The sequence below is a fragment of the Neopsephotus bourkii genome, unplaced genomic scaffold, assembly GCF_033783945.1.
Source record: "Neopsephotus bourkii isolate Nb327-2 ecotype Australia unplaced genomic scaffold, CSIRO-AGI_Nbou_v1 NB_1574, whole genome shotgun sequence".
NCBI classification, from domain to species: Eukaryota; Metazoa; Chordata; class Aves; order Psittaciformes; family Psittacidae; genus Neopsephotus; species Neopsephotus bourkii.
This window is the reverse complement of record NW_026902050.1, coordinates 7,327,892-7,347,896: the sequence shown is the minus strand read 5'-3', so window position 1 is coordinate 7,347,896 and position 20,005 is coordinate 7,327,892. Positions and strand designations below refer to the sequence as shown.

Here is a 20,005-nt window from a genome sequence, read left to right as displayed (position 1 = left end):
CTCAGACCTAAAAGGAGGGATGCTGAACCTCCCTGCTAAATCATTGCAAAAATTGGTTGTTTTTTTTTGTTTTTTTTTTTTTTTAATATGTGAACAATGGGGTATTTTCCCCTCATTTCTTTTTGGAAATAACAAGGGCAATCTTAGTCAAACTCTCAAAAAATGTTAAGGATAAGGCAGATATATGGGAATGGTGAAAGTTGGTCAAATTTTTAAATAGTTGAAGTTTGGAACTTGTAGGGAGTGTTTTCACTTCTAACTAATAACCTAGTCTTAATATTTCATTCTCTGGTGAAAGGAATTCACTATTTTATATATTTTATTTTTATTTATATATGTTTTTATATATAAAAATATATACGCATTTTTATTTATATATATTATAAATATTTTATATTTTATATTTTAATAGCTTAGGCTTTTGTCCTTGAGGCTTTATACATCATGAAAGCAAGCATAGGTGTATCCATGTTCACAAGTGCTGTTAGAATACAGATAACAGAGGTTGTGTTCTTTACTTGTTCCATGACTTAGTGTGAAAAAATCTGCAGGGGATCCCCAAATCCGAACTAATTCAACTTAGAGATACATTTTTCCTTTGGCAGACATTGATGTGTGGGGAGTGGCATGCAAATTGGACTGAGTGGGACATAAAAAGAGAGTTTTTATCTTACAATTTATTTTTTTTTCCTGGAACTCACGCTATGTATGCTGTGTTGAAATGAGCCCTCTTAATTAAGAGAGACCATTTGAAACTAGCTGAATAAAGCGTATATAAGTCTGTAGAGAAAAAGCGAGAAAGATGACTTCAGACTAAGCTGTCACAGGTTATTTGAAGTCTTTTGAAGCAGCAGCAGCAGTTTGGTGTGAAGGTCTTCCCAGCCCCACTCTCAATTTCAATAAAATTGCTTGCTTTTCTGGAGCAGAAGAGAGGATCAGAACATAAAGGTTTCCTTTAACCCACTTCTTTCCCTTTCTCTGAGACAAGTAACTCAGAGTTGTTACTACTTCAAAGACTTTAGCTGTGGTGACTAAGGAGATGACGTGTGGGGCAGAATTCTCAGAAGGGCAAAATTAAAATGCCTACAGATGTATAAGAGGTGACGGGATGTAGGTGAATATGTAGAGTGGACTCTGCTGGCAAAAACTGAGGAGCAAAAATGTTGAAAATTTTTAATTTTATATTTAATATTACTGCGGTCCTTGATCATGGAAGAGTAATAAGGAGAAACAGGAGAAAAACACCTCCCCTATAGGTGTAGGTATAGGTAGGCATATGTGCAGTAGACTTCACTGGTTGACATTTGAGCTTAAGTCATTGTGGTTGTGAATGTTCTGTAGGTCTACATGAGTGGGAAATACCTGCTGCATGCTTGGCTGTGCAAACAAGGATGATGCCATTTCATGAATGGGGAGGGAAGCTGGTCACAGGCTTATTTCCCTAGGAGCAGTAAAATGTTAATTCTACAAAAGTTATACTTTTAATAATTTTCATTAGCACCTTAGATATGTATGTAAATATTCTTCCATGTAGGTTTCTTCAGGAAAAGTGAAGTTGCAAATTCTCAAAGAACAGATCCAAGGTAAATACATCTTTCTTAACTAATTAAAACCTCACCAATTTCTGGTGGAGTCTGCATCTTGGAGGTTGCTGCAATTAAACAATAAGGAAATTGGAGACTGGAGTAGGGGGTTGCTTTCTTTGTTTTTCCAGAGCCAGCAAAAGAACCATTTAAGAGTGAAATGGCAAGTGCTGTAGTGCATGGAAAACCTGTATTGAAGGGGATAGCACATGGACCATGTGAAATTAAGAGTGCACTACTGGTAAGTAAATGGTTTAAAAACTACTCTATAGCAACAGAATATAATGTCTATATAATAGCTTTGTAGCAGTATCTAGACATACGTGTTTTATCTAGAATAATATGTTGTAAAATTAATTACCTTGGGTTTGCCCAGGCTGTAAGCTGTGTGTTGTCTGTACAGACAAGCTCTCTGACTTGCAGTTCACTGCCAAGCTCCTTCATGAAGAGACTGATGTACAGAAAAACATATGTACATCCCTAAAACACAGGTCAAGTCTAAATATTCCATTAACTTTCTGTACGTCAGCGTCTCTTGTACAGTGCAGTTGTGCTGTGGTAGTCTGTGCAAGGTGATGTACTAGCTGCCTCCGCCCTTTCTGTAACAAAGAATTGTTTTGACGGCAGTATTGATCAAGTCAATGAGATCAAGTCAATGATCAAATCAAGGAGTTCAATTGAACTTGAAGCCTGACTGTTTTTTTGGTGAGGGTTTTAATTTTAAATACCTTAGTTTGGCAGTTTGTTCTGCTGGGAAAAGTGAGTTCTCCGAGGTGGTCAGCTTGAGGTGCCGTAGTGACTCTTGCATGTGCAACAACTTAGAAAGTGGAAAACTTCACTTAGATATTTGAGATTAACTTAATCCTCCTTTATTTAAGCATATTTCTGGAATTGAAATCATGGTAATAGTTTTTCCCATGTTTCCCCAAATAGGTGGTGATACCTGCTTTAATTCTTGGATTTCTTTCTGTGATAACTACTTAGTTGTTACCTTAGCGAGTAAGGTAAAGGGAGGTTTTATATGTTGATCTACCTGAATTGCAAGGAAACAGATTAAATGATTCTCTTATTAGGAGCTCTTTCACAGGGAGTTTCTTTAAGATGTATTTTTATTAATTTGCCCAGCATGGTAATGTGATTGAAGGCAACTAATCTCTTACTAAACTAAAGGACATTACCATATGATTAAAATAAGATGTAACGTTGTAGGCAAATAGGGCAAAATTGAGTGCTCTGTGAGTATTTTGTAATTTTAAATTAAAAATATAAATTTAGGTTACAAAAAAACCTCCACTTTGGTAAGTAAATTTTTAATTCGGATTGCTGTCTGACACTGGCTGTGTTGGGTTGGAAAATTAGTAGTATCACGTATGAGGTGATTTATATTCACTAAAGAGATTTTGCCTTTTGGCAAGTATAAATAGGAAACCATAATCCAAAATAGATATTAGAAGTACTTGTGCAAATAGAGTAGTTGAGTAACAAAATAACATTTCTATTCTAATAAAGTAGCTCCTCTTACAAAGATTCTCCCTCACCCTATAACACATGCTGTGATGTATTTGTATTGCTTTTACGGCAGATTAAAGAAGTTGGAACTGCTAACTAACACTCCAAGAGGAATTGGCATTTTATTTGTATGTCTTTAATGGTTTCTCTTAGGAAAGCATACACATGGATTTTAAATTTCAGTTAAAATACTTGGCATCGAAGCCACTGGGATTTTGCTTCTTTTGATTCTTTATTTTCTCCTGTTCCCCAATTTCATTAAAGCTTGCATAAAAATGAATACACTGGTCCTGGCGTTCAGAACTCGGCGTGATAGGTGGGGCGGCAGCTGCCGAACTCCTGCGGCAGCCCTCGCCGCCCGCCCCGGGTAGGTGCGTTCACAGGAGGCGGCGGACTGGAGCCGAAGCCCCGCGACCCCGCCTGGCCCGCTCGGCTGCGACGAGCACCACCGCGGGCGCTGCCCGGCCGCGCCAGACCGGCAGGCGGCGCTGCGCCCCCACGGGATGCTGCCGCCGGCCGCGCGGCCCTGCCTGGCCCAGCTACCTTGCTCCCACCGGTCGCGGCTGCTCCTTCTCTTGTGACGCGGCTGCTCTTGCACCTCTTCAGTGTTCTGCTCAGCCGCTCAAATGGGCGGGCTGCAAATCGTTACCTTAATGATGAGTTCAGCTCCGAATTACCTTTTCTTTAATGCTGCTCCTCTCCCTCCCCTCCCCCTCCTCCTTCTTAATGCTTCCTCAGTTCATGATCCCAGAAAGTATCATAGGTCCTGAACTTGTAAAATTAGGACAACACTTGTGGGTAACAAGGCATTGTTTTCCCACTGCTTTGGCATTGTTACATTGTTAAAAAGGGATTACCTGCACACTATAATGAAATCATAGGATGGTTTGGGTTGGAAGGGACCTTGAAGACCATCTTGTTCTAACCCCCCTTCCATGGGCAGGGACACCTTCTATTAGACCAGGTTGCTCAATCACATGGGACTTTCTTATTCAGTAGGAAGTGTTTCAGTTAAAAAAGGGGAGAGTTTTCATAGAAGCAAATAGCATAGCTGTTTTATCACAGTCCTTACTGATGTCCACTCCCTACCCCGTCTTCTCTTTACTTGTGCCTTGATGGATTTGATAGTCATGCACACCTCATTGGTTCAGTTCAACTCGCTCATAGAAAAGTGAGTTAAATCGAACCAATGGTAGTGTTACATGGTTGGAAATACGTAAGAAATTACTGGGTCAGGAGTTTTTTTTTATGCAGGCTCTTTGAAATACTGTTATTACCATGTTTGAGACTTTTCCAAATTATTGGATTGTTGGGTGTCAAACACTTTAGAAAAATAAGTTTTGTTAAGTACTAAAAATGGCCAGAGGTGCTCATTAGTCAGACTCTTACATACCCTGGTGAATATAAATAGCAATGTTACCTGTAATTTAAATGGTCATAAGGAAGCTTGAAACTTTGAATTTCTGCTTACAGTTGTGTCTGTTCTGACAGATGCCATTTCAGCATTCCTGATTCTTTCATACTTGGATTCCTCTCACAAGGAATAAAGTATGATGAAAGTAAAATGTTATATAATACAGTGGAGACCTCAGTTGTGGGTGATTTTATTATGCAGTATAGTAAGAGTCAGTTTCTAACATACAACTTTGTTGTGTATCTTTTTTGGAAAAACTGAAAATTTTATAATTTTATAGTTAGCGTAGTAAAGTTTCCTCATAGATTTATTGTGTAACTCTTAATTGTATCAAACTTAAATTTCTCATGCATAATGTTTGATTGTATTTCTTAAATGGGTTGTAATAGTTTTTTTTTGGACCAAGGTGTGCATGGATTTTGGATTTTCTTTTTTGGGTAAAACCACTATTTTGCTTTCCAAGGTTATTCCAGATTTGGAATTGCATGGTTTTTCCTGAATTCCATGGTTTACTTTTTAAAATACCTTTTCAAACGCATGTTATTTGCTTGTTTTCATTTTCCTTCATTCCTGTGTTAATGATGACTGGTTTATAGCTGGACTTAATGAAAAAGAAGCCATGTCAGAAACTTATGAAAAAAGTGCCTGCATTAATATTTAATTCATATGGTTACAAATAATTGAAGTTAATTTATTGTGAGAATGCAAGCTGACATAAATATAGAAAAGGTAGATAGGGTCTTGGGTGGATGTTAATTGATTTAACTATTTCAGTTCTACTTTATGAGGTTTTCGTGAAGACACATTTTGCTTTTTAGTAATGTCACTGGATGTGTCATTCTGTTATCCTGCTAAAATTTATTTGATGATCTCATTCTGTCTTCCCAGAAATATAATTGTTTTACTAATGCAGTAAATTATTAAAGCTGGTGTGATAAATACATCCTTGTAGACATGATGCTTGCTTATAATAAGTTAGTAGAAAGGCTACATTTTTTGGTGGGAAAACTTCAGGTGAGAATTTAAGACAGTTACAGGATGATACAACATCCCATGAGGAGCAAAAAGCCAGTGATAAATAATCTGTTGGGGATGATGTGCTAACCTGAATTATGGTTTTTCCTGAGCTATTTTGCATTGATATAAAAATACTTCACCGAACACATGTAATTGCAGACTGTTTAGGGTTTTATTTTATTTTAATAGACTGTAACAGATCTTTCAAGTCTAGAATTGAAAACTGGGTGGTAGCAGCAGTAAGATAACAATGATAAATCTTGACATGTGTAAGAGGCTCTCTTTTAGGCCCTTTTTTTTTTTTTTTTTTGTAAGGGATAAGTCACTTATTTTTGGTGGTAAAAAACTGGAATGAGGTGTTGGAAGCTTATTTGTGGGGATTAGAGGTGATGCAGTGGTTCAGTGGAAGAATACGAGGATTTAAACAGAGAATCATGGAGGGCTGTGATGGCTCCATCTGCATTAGGAGGATTCCACCTTGGTTGTCTTGATTCTCTCTGCTCCCCCCTTGTCATCATCCCTCTTTTCTCCAGTCCTACTCCAAAACTAATTAGAAAATGCTATTAATAAAGGGAACTAGCAAAAGAGTGTAGGAAATAGATGAAAAAGGTGTCTTTAGCATTTGGAGTAGAGTAGCTGCAATTCCATTTTTTCAAAGGGAGGAAAAGATATTGCAGTCCAAGTGAGGTTATGCGCTTCTTGATCTAGAGTAAGGGTGAAAGTCTGTTTTTTAGAGAAACAATAGAAAATTGCAAGGCAGTGACTCTAGCATGAGAGTCCAGAGAAATGCTTTCTCACTTTTGTTATGGGTCATATTGCTTCTGCCTTGGACTCTTCCCTGCTTCCTCCCTTACTGCTGCTTTCAGAGTAGGTGTTTTTGATGCCGAACCAATTTAGGTTGGATAGGCATTAAAAGTAGGAGAAAACTAGTGTCCGAGTTAAACTGCTGGGAAGTTTAATATGAAGTCAGAACAAATAAGCTGTGCAAGTATTCTCTAAAATCAGTTTTGCAATTCTTGCTTAGGTGTTTTGAAGCAATTTAGCAAAATCTCAATGAATATGTTGATGCCCTTTAGACAAATAATACAGTAAGGTGAGCCTTTTAAATACTGGTCTCCTATTATATAATGTGGGCCAGAGTACCAAAAGGACTACATATAATGCAAGTATGCTTGCTCAAAGAGAGCAGGTGTATCAGACTAAACCAACAAAACGAGGAATGTGACTTCTACTGTAATGTTAAGATTAATTTCTCCATGTGGTTTAAAATAAATCAACACAATCTTTAGTTATGTACTTTTGAGTGCATGTGCCATGGGGAACAGAATTAACCAAGGAGAAGGTCAATTCTCCTTCCTCTTCGAGTATATGCTTCTATGATCTCCATCATAGCAGCTGCAAAGTCACTGGGTCGATTATACCATAGATTAGGTGGAAAGAAGGAAATGTGAGCACATTCCTGTTTTGCAATGGCTACTTTGGCTTGTTCTGTTACACTTTCTGCCTGTACTTTTACTGCTCTTGTGCTTTTGTGGAAAGAATGTGTGCCACATTTGAGGACTTTGTAGACAACGGATCTTCCCTTCTGGTCTTCCTCTGTGCATAGCGAGGTGGCATAGGGAAAGGATGAACATAAAATATTTTTTGGCTTTGTTTGTTAATAATTCAGGAGGTGGTGATCAGAACCTTCATGTTACATTTCCACAGCAATTTTCTTTGTTCTAATGAAGGTTGCAAATCAGTAATGTCTCAACAATAAAATTGTTATTCTCCTGTAGCCAGTTTCAATCAAACTAATGTAGTTCTTTATAGTTTGGACTTCTCTGGACTATTTTTTGTGTGTCTGTGTGTGTGTGTATATATAAACGGGTGTTCCAGTTAGTCCCTTAGATGAACATTTTCTTCTTGCTGACCTCTACAGATGTGTTTCTGTCTACTGAAAAGGTTCAGTAAGCAGGACTTCATTAATAAAGAATATAGCTCATAGATTTGTTTAAATGATATGTGCTGCATAAAATGCTTTACCTATTCTGTCAGATATAGTACCTACTGGAATACTGAATATTTGCTCATGCGTTTGCACACTACTGATTGCTGAAATTAGGATGTGCTTAGGTCATCATCACTCTTCAATTTGTGGCTACCTGCTTGCTTTTAATATGCTGTTTTGTGGGATGTTTGAGTATGTTTATAATAAATTAATGGTTTAATAATGGTTTATTAACAGGCAGAAGCTGGTATGCATGCTGGAAAATTGGAAGTTGCTGATCACTTCATCAAGGGAATAAATCTGAGTGAATTGAAAATTAATCAAGAGCGAAAGACAGTAAATGGCAAGCATCAGGTCACATCGGACAAGTTTGCATCTCTGCTCGCGTCAGTGGGCAGTGCTGAGGTAGTGTACAGTTTAGGGGGAAAAATTAAAAATATTTTTATTGTTTAGGGCATCTTAGGTAGAGTGGCCTTAGGCTTTTCCACAGGGTGTCAAGGGAGGGATCAGGCTCTCAGACTTGCAGAGCCCATTGACCCTTATTCACATCTGTCGTTATAGCATCCATCCTATCCATAGGATGTGGGTTGTCCATGTTTGCTGCTTTCTGCTTACTAAAAGCATCTAAGTTAGGTATTTCTTTAGTGTGTGCTTATAAAAACTTTTTTGTTTTTCTTATTTTGGTTTTGATAGAACGTTGCAATTTAACAATGAGCAAGACCACATGAAAACTGAGGTATCTTGATTCCTAGGGTAGATAGTGTAAGCCCAGAAAACAGGGTGCTGCATTTCCATAGTTGATACTAAAAATACTGTTGCTGTTGTATGTAACTGAGGAGAGTCATAAGAAGTGCTGTGTTTTTGTCATGGAACTGATTTAGGAACTGTCCTCAGCATCAACCTGTACAAGCACTGAATATCACAACAAAGGATTATTACTAAATGGTACATTTAATGAGGAAGAATCTGCAGAGTCTTTTCAGGAAGCTTTGCTTCAATGGAGAAAGGGTAATCATCATCACAGAGAACAACTGTGTGCCAGTGATGTCCTATCAGGTATGATTTTTTTTCTGGTTTAATTGCGTTTTAAAACATAAGGAGCCATTTTGGTGAGTTAGCAGATTTTGTGAGGGTAGGTGTTCTGTTAGAATAGTAAATGTTTCTTCTTAAGTTTTCTCTCTGTACTTTATAAAGTAACAACAACCTCTGAATTTTTTTATTTTTTTTTTTAATGACATGGAAATTAGTATTTATCCCAATTCCTGTAATGAGCTGTGGCACTGGCCAGATTGTTTAGCTTGTGTCCCCGAGCTTTTCCATGACTTTGTTTCTCACATGAGACTTTTATATAAAACTCTAATATTTAAGCATAAATTTGTGGCTTTTAACTGAGGCAAGGAGTGTGCATAGCTCAGGATTTTGCATGTTGTATCAAAGTACATTTTCTGCTTGCCTTCCACAGGCTCTTAATATTTCTTTGTTCCAGTGAAAAGATGTAATCAGTTGAAGTATGCATGGAAAAATATGGAAAAAACCTCTTATTTGATTGTATTTGTGCAAGCTGGTCTTTTTCCTCTAGTCCCTGGATGGTGCTCGTTATTCGTGTATTTTTGTACAGAAAGTATTATATGGATTATTTTTTTTTCTTTATTACTTCTTTCCTTCTGTATGATGAAATTTTTATCTGTGGAGTTAGGGATTTCCAATGTGGTAATCTTCCATTAATTGACAAGCTGTAATAAATGAGTTTTTACTGGCTACCCCTGCTGTGTTGTGTAAATATAATACTGCTTGCAGTTTTAATTTTGGAATTATGAGAACACTTAGCTAGGCATAGACTACAGACGTGGCAAGTTTGTAAGTCTGAGTAGCTGTATGCATTATATACATTTTTTTCTTTTTTTTTTTTCTTTTTTAACAATTCTGATAGAATCTGTAGGTGTTCATGAGGTACAGACCAATCTTACTGTTATGAAGAAACCTATCCAAATTGAATTTAAGAAGGGTGGTCTGAGCTACATGGAGAAACTCTTGCTTAAGAAATACAGAAGGTAATGTTGAAGTCCCTGGTACTAATAAAAAGTCAGAAATCCTTAAGAGCAATAACAAAAATTCCATTGAAACTTTAAAACTATTAGATATATTATTAAGAGTTAAGGTGACTGCAGGGTGCTTTATTTTAATAAAATAACTGTTATAACCAGACTTGATGACTTAATATTTCAGCATTAATGCAGTAACTAGTGTGGTGGGGTTTTTTTGTTTGTTTGTTTTTTTTTTTTTTATATGACTGTGGTATTATATGTAAAAAAATGGTGGTTTTTTAAGATTGATTTGTTTTCCTTTTTTAGAGCTCTGGTTGATCAAATTTCTGTTAGTTGCATTAAAGATTTAAGACCTGTGCAAACACTGAATGTACACGAGGCTATGACTGAAGGAGGGAGAGAAGGAGATGATGATGATGATGTCAATGACTTAACAGGTGTAACAGTCTTTTATTTATTGAATCTAACTATTAAATACTTTTTATTTAGATTTTTTCTTGTAATTACTAAACAGTTACATACTTAAGAAGTTTCTGCTTAAAAAATGACAATAATGAAAGGAAAATTTTATTAATTCAAAAGTTTGCATTTCTATAAGTGCATCTTGAATGGTAAAGGATTAAACACATCCAATTAATTATATTTCGTAGTTGAAGAGGTAAAGAGATATTGGACATCTGTTTTTAGAAAAGAAGTACCTGACACTGTTCCTGCAAGTGCAGAGTCCTCTTTGAAAATTAAATTCCTTGATGAAGTAAGTATTTAATAAAGGAATTCACAAACCTTTGCAATGATCTGATGTGATCTGTTTCAGTGTTGATCTGTTAAATATTTGAAGTAGGAGCTATTAAATAATTTCTAATTAAAAAAACATTGGTGCATTGTTTAGCTTTTCCATACAAATGTGGAAAATTTATCTTTCAGAAGGTTCCTTATATTTTTTTCCTGTTGTGTCCAGGGACCCTTGCTATATAGAGAAATAAAATCTTCAGGGTTTTAATCACTTGAACTACTGTTTTTTGTATGATTTTTATGGGTTTCTTTTTGTTTTGTTTTGGTTTTAAATTTTTAATTTATTGTTGGTTTTTTTTTAATTTTTTTTTTTTAATTAGTCTTATGACAAGGACTTGGAAGAATCGTCTAACCTTTTGGTGATGGAAGCTGGGGCTATCGGAATGAATAAACAAGGAAAAGTTGAACCACTCGAGCAGTGTGGAAGGTATCAGGAATGTGGAGATTATTTGGAAGAGAAAAGGGAATAATCCTATTTTATGATTTAGCTACATTCCTAAGAAACAGGCGCTTTTATTTGCAGACAGTTGTAATTCATATGGAATGGGAGAATCCTTGACTGGAAATTGTTTTAAGGCATGGTTAAGATAGACATCTCATCCTTGGTTCAAGACATAGACTGTGCCAGTATCATAACACTTCATTACTGCTTTCCCTTCTTTTACAATTCTTCCAAGATCTTGCCTCTAACTGCTTGTTTTTTGTCCTTGAAAGTTTTCATTTGAATGACCTGATGATTTATGACTGTTTTGTAAGACAATCTGAGAACAGGTTGTCAGTTAACAGACACAGGACATGCTTACTATTAAAATTAGTGAATAGTGAGCTTGTGTCTTTAACTTTGTCAGTGACCCAAAAGGTGTATTTAGTTGCCTGTAACTAAAGAGGTTTCCCTTTGAAATTTATTTATTTTGTTTGCTTGATCACCCCAATATTAAACTGTGTAAGATACATTTCTTTATATGTGTATGTCGTAAAAGACAGGTAGAATTTCTCTTTTTTGTATCATTTTATCTGAGTAGGAGTGGGGACTAGCATAGAGACACGTTTGTAACCGGTCAGTGTTGTATACTTTTCAGATACTTTTACTTTACTAACCTTGTCATTCCATGCAAAACTAAGATTCCTAATAATTAATGATATAAGTGCAATTGTTCTGATCTCCCAAAATTATTTATGATGGGATGTGATCTGTTTTGTTACATTGTATTCTTCTGGTCTTTCCTTCTTCCTCTGTCTCAAAGTGGTTCAGCAGCTGCAAATCAGAATGACACAGTACCTACCAGACCTTTGGCGAAGAGAAACTGTAGGTGTAATGAGAAAGTTATATTGTCATTTAACTTCTACAGATGACATACAGTATTTTTTTCTCTTTTCCTTTTGACAGAAATCCTGTTTCTTCTAAAGAAATTTATCAAGGTAAATGCTGAAAGTGTTTGTACAATATACGTAAGTGTATACAATTTCATCATTCTCATATAGGACGTGGTAGTCTATCATGGTTGTATGGGGGGAGGAGGGTGGGCGAGGGAGGGAAGTCATTAAATTATGTATCATTTCCTGAGCTATGCAGGTCCCTTGACCACTATTTGATAGGGTGTGTAAACTGTTTTGAAAGGATGAGCATCCACTGTGATAGTAATCTGACAGCTGTGAGCTCGTATTTGAGGGAGAGGCTGCCCCAGTAGGAGATGTATACTGAAAAGAAACCCATTGTGAAGCAGATGAAGTGATTTTACAGGCCACTGTATATATGCTGTGCTAGATCTAATGTATGGCATATGTTCTTTTTACATAGAAAAGTGCTTTTGTATAGGTATGTTGAGAAACAGTATAAATGATTACTAGTTTTGCAAGACAGATGATCATTTGTGTATAAATATTCCAGTGCCTGCTGCATGTCAGTGAAATCACCATGAAAGCTTGGCAGCTTTATTTTTGGCACTCTTAAGGGGTCCCAAAGTTCTTACCCTATATGAAATATATTGTCAATTGTTCAATGCTAAGAAATAAGTTAGGATGTAATGGTAATTCAGTTCTTATTCTTGCAAGTACCAAACAATTACTCCAGCACTTCAGAACCTAGCACTTGCTCTCTTTCTGCTTCGAACTGCTTATTTAAGTAAGTCTTCAAAATGTAAAAAAGAAACCAATGGCTGACTAATGAGATGTGATTTATGTGTTTCTTTGGGCACCTGATAGAAATTAAAATGGCTATGTCTTCTGTAAACAAAGAAAAAGAACTTGCAGAATCATTAAGGCCTGACAGTATTCATTTTAAACATTACATATGTGCATAAAGAATTTTTTTCATATTTCTACTGTTGCAGTTAATACACTGTCTCTGGTTAGATTATAGCATTCTAAATGTAATAAATTACATTAGCATAAAGTAGTACTTGGAAATGTGTTAAGGTTATTATCGAGATCTAATGTTTTCATAGACAGTGATGTACAAGAACACACGGAACTGGTACTACTTCCTAGTAAGTCTTGTCCATATATGTTGGCATCTCTGAATATCAGGCAGGAAGCTAATGGAAGCTGACTATTCTTGTTTGTAGTTTTATGGCTTAGGGGTAACTTAATGGAGGTTTCATATTTTAAGTTCATGAAGAAAATATAGTAGACTTGCAGGTTATAGTTCATATTAATTTCCATTAAAAATAATCCTATTTTGATTATTTTGTTGGGCTCTTCTAGAGAAAATGGTTGTCTGCAGTCTTCAAAGAAATGTTGTCCAAAAGGAGAATATTAAGGCAAAGACTATGAGAAGATCGCTTACCTCCTCTAAACTACCTGAGATGTTTAACCCAACTGAACTAGTGAGCAACAGATTTCTCCTTGAGACACGACTGCAGAAAAACCATAAAGATTCCCAAGAACTGGACAGTGGCTGCAATAGTCAGAGCTTGGTTTTGCCTGTAATTACAAAATCTTCATTGGTAAAATATTATATCTTTGATTTCTAAATATATAACTGTTTTGCTTAACCTATTTTCCCAACTAAACATGAGTCAGCATTTCATGTTCCTGAATCAGTTAGGAGATGGTGATAGTTGTATAGCTACCATGAAATACTCTACCACTTTTCCCAATTCTCCTGCAGAAACCCAATCCTGAAGCAATCAAGATTATAGTTTTAATCAGAGGTTTGTCACCGCCAACCATATGTCCTATGTAGGGAATGAAGGCTTATGTACTTTCTGCTGTGTATTTTCTGTCTTCTGGTAATGTTCAGAAAAAAAACCAAATGAAAGAACAGACTAAACCAAAAAAGAGTCCTGGCGGAGAAGGCAGCTTTTCCCATATTTTATCAGGGTTGCTTCACCTCTTGATTGAATGCCAAAAATTGTAGATACTTGTATCTAATCTAAATTATTTACATGTTCTTTTGATATTTTGCTTTCAAATTCATTTTCAGCATGGAGAGAGTTGGGACATCAGATTTGGAGTTATTGTTAAACACTGTTACTTTAGTTGTTGCACACAAAAGTAAGCGAAAGCAATGAAAAGTTGCTTTTCATTTCCACAGTGGAAAAATAGACTCAAAACTCTCAAAACATTAGCTATCAATGTTGGTAGGATTTTAAAGCATATATCATGCAAAACTATAATCCTTATGAATAACTATTAATTAGGCTGTCAGAAGCATTCAGAGTTTTATGAAATGACAACTTTTTAAGTTTCCTGTTTCTAGTGTCTTTGTGTTTTATTCAAGTTACAGGATATAGCCAAAAGACAGAAATCTGTTTCTGCATGGTACTGGGGACTTGAAGGTTTCTTTGTAGGTGTAAACCCTAAAGGAGTAGTGCCTGAAGCATATTCTTCATTGTATGCTGACTCTATCTCTGTGGACTGTAGTATCTCATTTTCAGGTAAAGGCATATAAATAAAGTTCTCAAATGGTACATGTTTATCACTGTTGCTCTTAAACATCCTTCATGTAACTTTGATGTAGCTAGCTTACCTCTAGAAGTCACTTAGGGGTAGCAGCCATATGAACATACACAACTGTTCCTCTGTAATAATAAAATAAACTTACTACCTTGAGGTAAATTACATCAATATAGTACCATAGATTTTTATGGTTCTTTATATCCCCTCAGAATTTTATTCCGGTATGTACCTATTGCTTTTAGTAGTGTGTATGTAACTATGTGAAATGAATGGTGCAAATGGATATTACATTGATTAAGTATATCACTTGAATTTAAGCATGGAAGTGTTATATGTGATTTTTTTCTTTTTATGTATTATGTGTAGAAATTTATTGCATCACTTCTTTAAATCACACACATTGGGCAAGTACAGTACAAGTAAACAGTACAAGTACAGTAACAGTAAACTCATATTAACACAAAACCTGCAAATAATTTCCTCTAATACTTCTTAATTTCAGGAGATGGAAAGTGGTTTATTGAAAGGAGCTTAAGTGAATACGCTGATGACTCTGTAGTTCAAGGTGTCTTAGAAAGTCAGTTGAATAGACCTTCAAGTGGTTTGGATGCTCCAGGTAGAATCTCAACCCTAACGGCAGTGTGGCAGTCCTACCCAGGTAAGGATAGCAGCAGCTTTGAGGTCCTACTTAAACAAGTTACCTTTTTCTTAGTAAAAGGTAGAAGCACTGTCTGTGATGAAGATTTAAGTTGACCTAAATTCAACAGAATCATCTATGTATTTTTATTTAGGGTATAATGGCTTATATACATGGTACTGTTTTTGTAAGAATGGGGTTTCGTGTTAAAAAATATCTCTTTCCAGCTGTCACTAATAATACTTTTTATTTTGCTTAATTTCTGCTCCTGCCTTACCCCATTACTTTCCTCTTAGCTTGAATATTTAGGCTGTCTAGAACAAGGTTGCGTATTACTGTGTGGTTTGCAACAATTTGGTTTTGATCTAATAAGATTTCTTTATACTATTGAAATAAGTCTTAGTACAGGAACTAAAAAAAGAAAACAAGACATAACTGCATCTGTACTTTTAACTTACTTTTATTGATTTAAACTGTCTCTTCCTCTAATGTAGCTTACATTATTCCTTTAATCTTAAGCAACCAATTTGGCGTTTTAATTTTAGAAACATTATGTGTGGAAATTGAAACTGTCAATTTTGAATCCCAGAAAAATATTTGAGATTCCCTATATTTTATTCATGTTACCTTAAGTTAAACAAAGACAGAACTAAAGTTTTAAGCTTTCTACACAAAAGTTGTGCTATCGTGCATCATATTTAAAAATATTTTTTCCAAAAGATACCCCTGAGGTATGAGAGGCTACTTCCTAATATAATTTGAATCTGATTATTAAGAATTATTAATTCACAATCTTAAGCAAAATTAGTATTCTCTTCAGATCAATTCAAAGCAGGTTAGATAGGCCTTTGAGCTACCTTGTCTAGTGGAAGATGTCCCTGCCCATGGTAGGGGGGTTGGATGTAGATGATCTTTAAGGTCCATTCCAGCCCAAACCGTTTGATGATTTTCTAATTTTAACTACAATTAATGTCATTAAGGAGCTGAGATAAATCTTCTGCATGAATTACTGGGATCTGTGACCATTCCTGTTATTTCAGGGAATGACTCTAGAGGACCTTGGTCAACAAATATGCCACACTGTAAACTGACTGGAAATTGTCCAACCAGCACTCAACCAAAACTGAAGAGTTCACATGTGCATAACTTGAGAGTTAATACTGAGATACCACAACACAAGTGCGATGATGTAACTAAACAAGATGATTATCTTTGGGAATATGATGCTGACCAAGTAGCCCTATTTACTCTGGAAAAAGAATTACGAAGTTATGCAGGTAAGTGGCAGTCCTGCATGCTTACAAGTAGCTTAATGAAAACAAGAAGCTATTTCATTTGCCTTCTGAGATCTGACTGATTTTGGTGGAAAACTCTACTAAACTACTTGACAATGCAAGACTTCTGTGATTGAACAGTGATGTATTTCCATTCAACCGTACTTTAACCTACCTGTAATGTAGAGAAAGCAAGCATTTTCACACAACTTTGTTTTTACCCCTTGCATTTTTGTTGCAGAAAGCTTCAGGATGCGCTAGCTACTACTTCAGGTCATGAATTTCTTTTAAATAGGTATCCTTTACTTGGATATTTAATAATGAGCACGCCAGGTAGTGTTGGAAACTAGATGTTACTGTGATGAAAGGGTAGCAAGAAGGGGAAAAGATAGACAGGAAGCTATAAATTTGCCCTGATGAGAACTGCCACTGATAAGACACAGTAGACATGGTATTACCTCTCATCCCGGGGCTGACTCAGCCCCCTTTCCTCTGTCTTTTTAAACCCATCTCCTTGCTTTTCATGTGTGGGACAGCCAGCACTCAGACAAGGGTGAGTTCATTATGGTTGAACAGAATGAGTGAGTCCGAGTTTTGTCTTTTGAATACAGGAGAAAAAAAAAAAAATTGGGATGCTTTTGTTCCATTTCATTGTCAAGTGTCCAAGATACTTTGTGCAATAAGCAGCCTTGACAGACTGTAATTTGGTGTCTCCCTTCGGAGTTGCTATGGTGCTTTTATATTGGTAGGTCCTGGCTATGATGCGTCTTCAGCGAACAAAAGTAGTCCGGATTCCAGAGTGTGTGTTCTACCTTTTAAATGTTATTACCTTAGCTTTTGCTGCATTTTCCCCACAGCTCTTCTAAGGCTTCAAATATCATATTTCAGGACAGTTGTTCTCCCCTTTTTTGACACTTACTCATCAGAAGGCATGTGGTTTTGGAAGTTTCTCTTGTTAATGCTTGAAGAATGAGCATCCATTTGATCAGAGAAGAATAGGGAGGGAAATTAATGTTGAACTATCCCGTTCTTTTTTTGTTCTACTTTTTTGGAATACTTTTCACTTATATACAGATTCATAGCAGACATGTATGGCTAGCTGGGAAAATAGTAACATGTTTGCATGCATGTTGTATGAGAAGCATAGACTGTGACCCAATTGATCACCTTTCTGTATTGGTAGATGTGGGATATATCCTGTTACTCCATTTTAAATACGTGTGTACTACCATGAGTTAGCTACCTGAGTTCTACATTTGCAATTTATTTTGAGGTCTCATAGGTATTAGTGGGCCCTATATATGAGGTTTCGTATTTTATTGGCATAAACACCTTAGAAGCAACTTCTCCAGTAGTTCAAATGATTCAAGAACCATATAATAAAAGTCAATATATATTTTAGAGCTTTTAGTGACAACCTTCATCAGCTACAGTTGTGTTGAGACTTTAAATGGCAAGTTTTTGATGCTGTGAAGTTCTCTAAAATTTGTAAGGTAGATACTGCTCTTTTTTTTTTTTTTTAATTTTTTTATTTTGTTGTATTTGTTCCTGAAATGACCTAAAATATTGCAGGTCCTGAAAAACATTACTGCTTAACTTCTGAAGATGTAACTTCCTCCATCAGAGACTCAGAGAAGATTGGTAGAAATACTACAGATTTTCATAAAAACCTGGAGCTAACATATCACACTGGACTTGATGCTTTCAGGTTAGTTAAACTTGCTGAGTTTTTTTTTTTAATGATATTGTAATATGCTCAATATGCCAAACATCTTGCCAGAAATAGAATAAGAACAGTCTGGACTTTTTACTTTACATGCTGATTACAGAGGTCAGCATGACCTATTTTGTATCTTGGTGTTCTAAACCAGTACTCAGGCAACTCAGATTAAGAATTGATATATTTTGTTGTTAAGACTCCAAATTATGAATTTTGGGTTTATGTCTTTTTCAATGCATTAGATTTTGTTAATATATAGCACCGAGATTTATAAAGCATGCTTCTTACAAATCATCTAAGTTCTTTGGTTGTAAGGTACCTTTAAAAAGAGCAGTTGTGATTAGCTGAGATGATAACATTTAATTCACCATAGTCTGTAGTCTGATATATCTGTTATAGTGCCTTAGAGGTGAAGGAGATGACTGGAAATGAGCGCCCCAAAGTTCTTTCTGTCATTGATTTATTACTATTATCTTGTAATTGGTAAGGTCAGTGAGACACTCTTGATTTTAACGACATTCTGTATGAATATGGCTGATTCAGAGACTTGTGGTTGTTTGGGTTTAGTTAGGGTTGGTTATTTGGGTTTTTGTTTGTTTTTGTTTTTTAATGTTCATAATATCAAAATTGCAGATCGGTGAAAAACCAAACAATGTTTGCAAATAGTGCAGGTAGTATAAATACTTCCCTTGTTTACCTGTTCTAGGATGTGGGATTTCTCTAGTAAGGCAAACTAGTGACAATGTTATTTACTTCTTACTTGTTTAAGAGGTTAAAAAGTATGTGACAGAAACTGGGGGGGGGGGGGGGTGTGGGCGGGTGTGGTGGTGAATATATTTGCTTGTATGTATATTTGTAAAATATACAGCAAAAGCTATTTTCATGCCTTTTAATTTTACGTATGTGAACATATGTCACTAAAGCTTAAAGCAGAGTAGCTTGAGGAATTTCAGCTGCTGAAAATCATTCTGGTGTGTTTCTTTTAAGGGGCTGGGATGACCAAAGGAATGACGAGGAAGAAATTCTGGAGGATAAGCAACAGGTTCTTGCATTACAGTGAACACGCAGTGACCTTAGTACAGTTTCTATCTTTGTGTATCTTACAAAACCAAGAAGCAGGTGAAGAGGTGTCTTAAGTAACATATTGAGCAGGACGCAATAAGGTTTATTTTGTAAAATTTTAAATAAAAATCCTTTAAAATCCTTTTGATTTTGGCTTTTTTTATTGATATGAGGAAGTAACAGAATAAAAGAAAACTGGTTTGTGCTGCTATTTTTTAGGACTTTTAAAATTCCTTTGTTTTTATTCAGTATAAGGTTCCTTGCCTGCAGATTGAGTTTTATGTCTCCAAATGCAGTTTTACACTGCCAAGCTGAGAGGTAATGATCTGGAGTGTTCTTAAATTGGGGCTCTCAATCTAGCCAAGTTTATATGGGGAGATGCATAGTGGAAAGCATAATAAGGTCTAGTATGCTTTATTCCTTGTCATAAATTTTACCACCAAGAGACTTTTGTCTTGCAGAATAGAAATTACCAGTTTTACAGTTTTTTGCTTTTTTGGCTACACTCCTTAATTTCAGAAGGTAGAAGATACTAGCGGTAGACCTTGCTCCCTCTGTTCAGCATTGATGGGAAGTCGGTTCTCTTTCTGCACTGTACTGTTTTCTCTGTTACAATATGGCAGTTCATAGGGGCATATGTTCAGCATACCAAGTTCAGCTGTACTGTAGGTTGCTGCCTTCCAGACCTTTCATGATTAAGAGAAGAAAGATTAAATACAGGTAAAAGTTGATCTTGGGTGGTTTTGATTTCACCAAAACATGGTGAAATCTCTATCCGATTGTGATGAAGTCTGAGCTGTACTTTTGACCTTTCTGCTTTCACGACACATAGAAAGGTCTCTTCCTTTTTTTCTCCCTTTCCCAGTTTAATGTAAAGTTAAATGCAATTAATATAACATCAGTAAAAGATCACTTGACTATCATGTGCTGCCATGGTACTTGAATGTGAAGAGGGTTTGCTGGTTTTCCACGGTGGCAAGAAGTTATACTTTCAAGATGGTCCAGGTTGTGTCTTTTGGTAAAATCTGTAGGGTTCTTAGGCACAGCAGCATGCTTCAGCTT

At 36.0% G+C, this 20,005-nt stretch overlaps 1 protein-coding gene across 4 annotated transcripts in view; it reads left to right on the top strand.

Moving 5' to 3' along the window:
- ZBBX (zinc finger B-box domain containing) overlaps positions 1-19,088 on the top strand; it is a 29,564-nt gene extending 10,476 nt beyond the window's left edge. For 2 of the 4 annotated variants that reach the window (XM_061371678.1, XM_061371677.1), the window contains exons 5-19: positions 1,535-1,583; positions 1,715-1,824; positions 7,751-7,918; positions 8,395-8,569; positions 9,444-9,564; positions 9,865-9,995; positions 10,209-10,312; positions 10,671-10,777; positions 11,738-11,769; positions 13,054-13,295; positions 14,072-14,228; positions 14,753-14,908; positions 15,928-16,164; positions 17,734-17,869; positions 18,869-19,088. In XM_061371678.1, coding sequence (XP_061227662.1) covers positions 1,535-1,583; positions 1,715-1,824; positions 7,751-7,918; positions 8,395-8,569; positions 9,444-9,564; positions 9,865-9,995; positions 10,209-10,312; positions 10,671-10,777; positions 11,738-11,769; positions 13,054-13,295; positions 14,072-14,228; positions 14,753-14,908; positions 15,928-16,164; positions 17,734-17,869; positions 18,869-18,941 — 1,998 coding nt within the window. In that variant the 3' untranslated portion in view covers positions 18,942-19,088. The remainder of the gene's footprint in view (positions 1-1,534; positions 1,584-1,714; positions 1,825-7,750; positions 7,919-8,394; positions 8,570-9,443; positions 9,565-9,864; positions 9,996-10,208; positions 10,313-10,670; positions 10,778-11,737; positions 11,770-13,053; positions 13,296-14,071; positions 14,229-14,752; positions 14,909-15,927; positions 16,165-17,733; positions 17,870-18,868) is intronic. The other 2 variants (XM_061371679.1, XM_061371680.1) reach the window with 2 other exon arrangements.
- Positions 19,089-20,005: the final 917 nt, after the last annotated feature.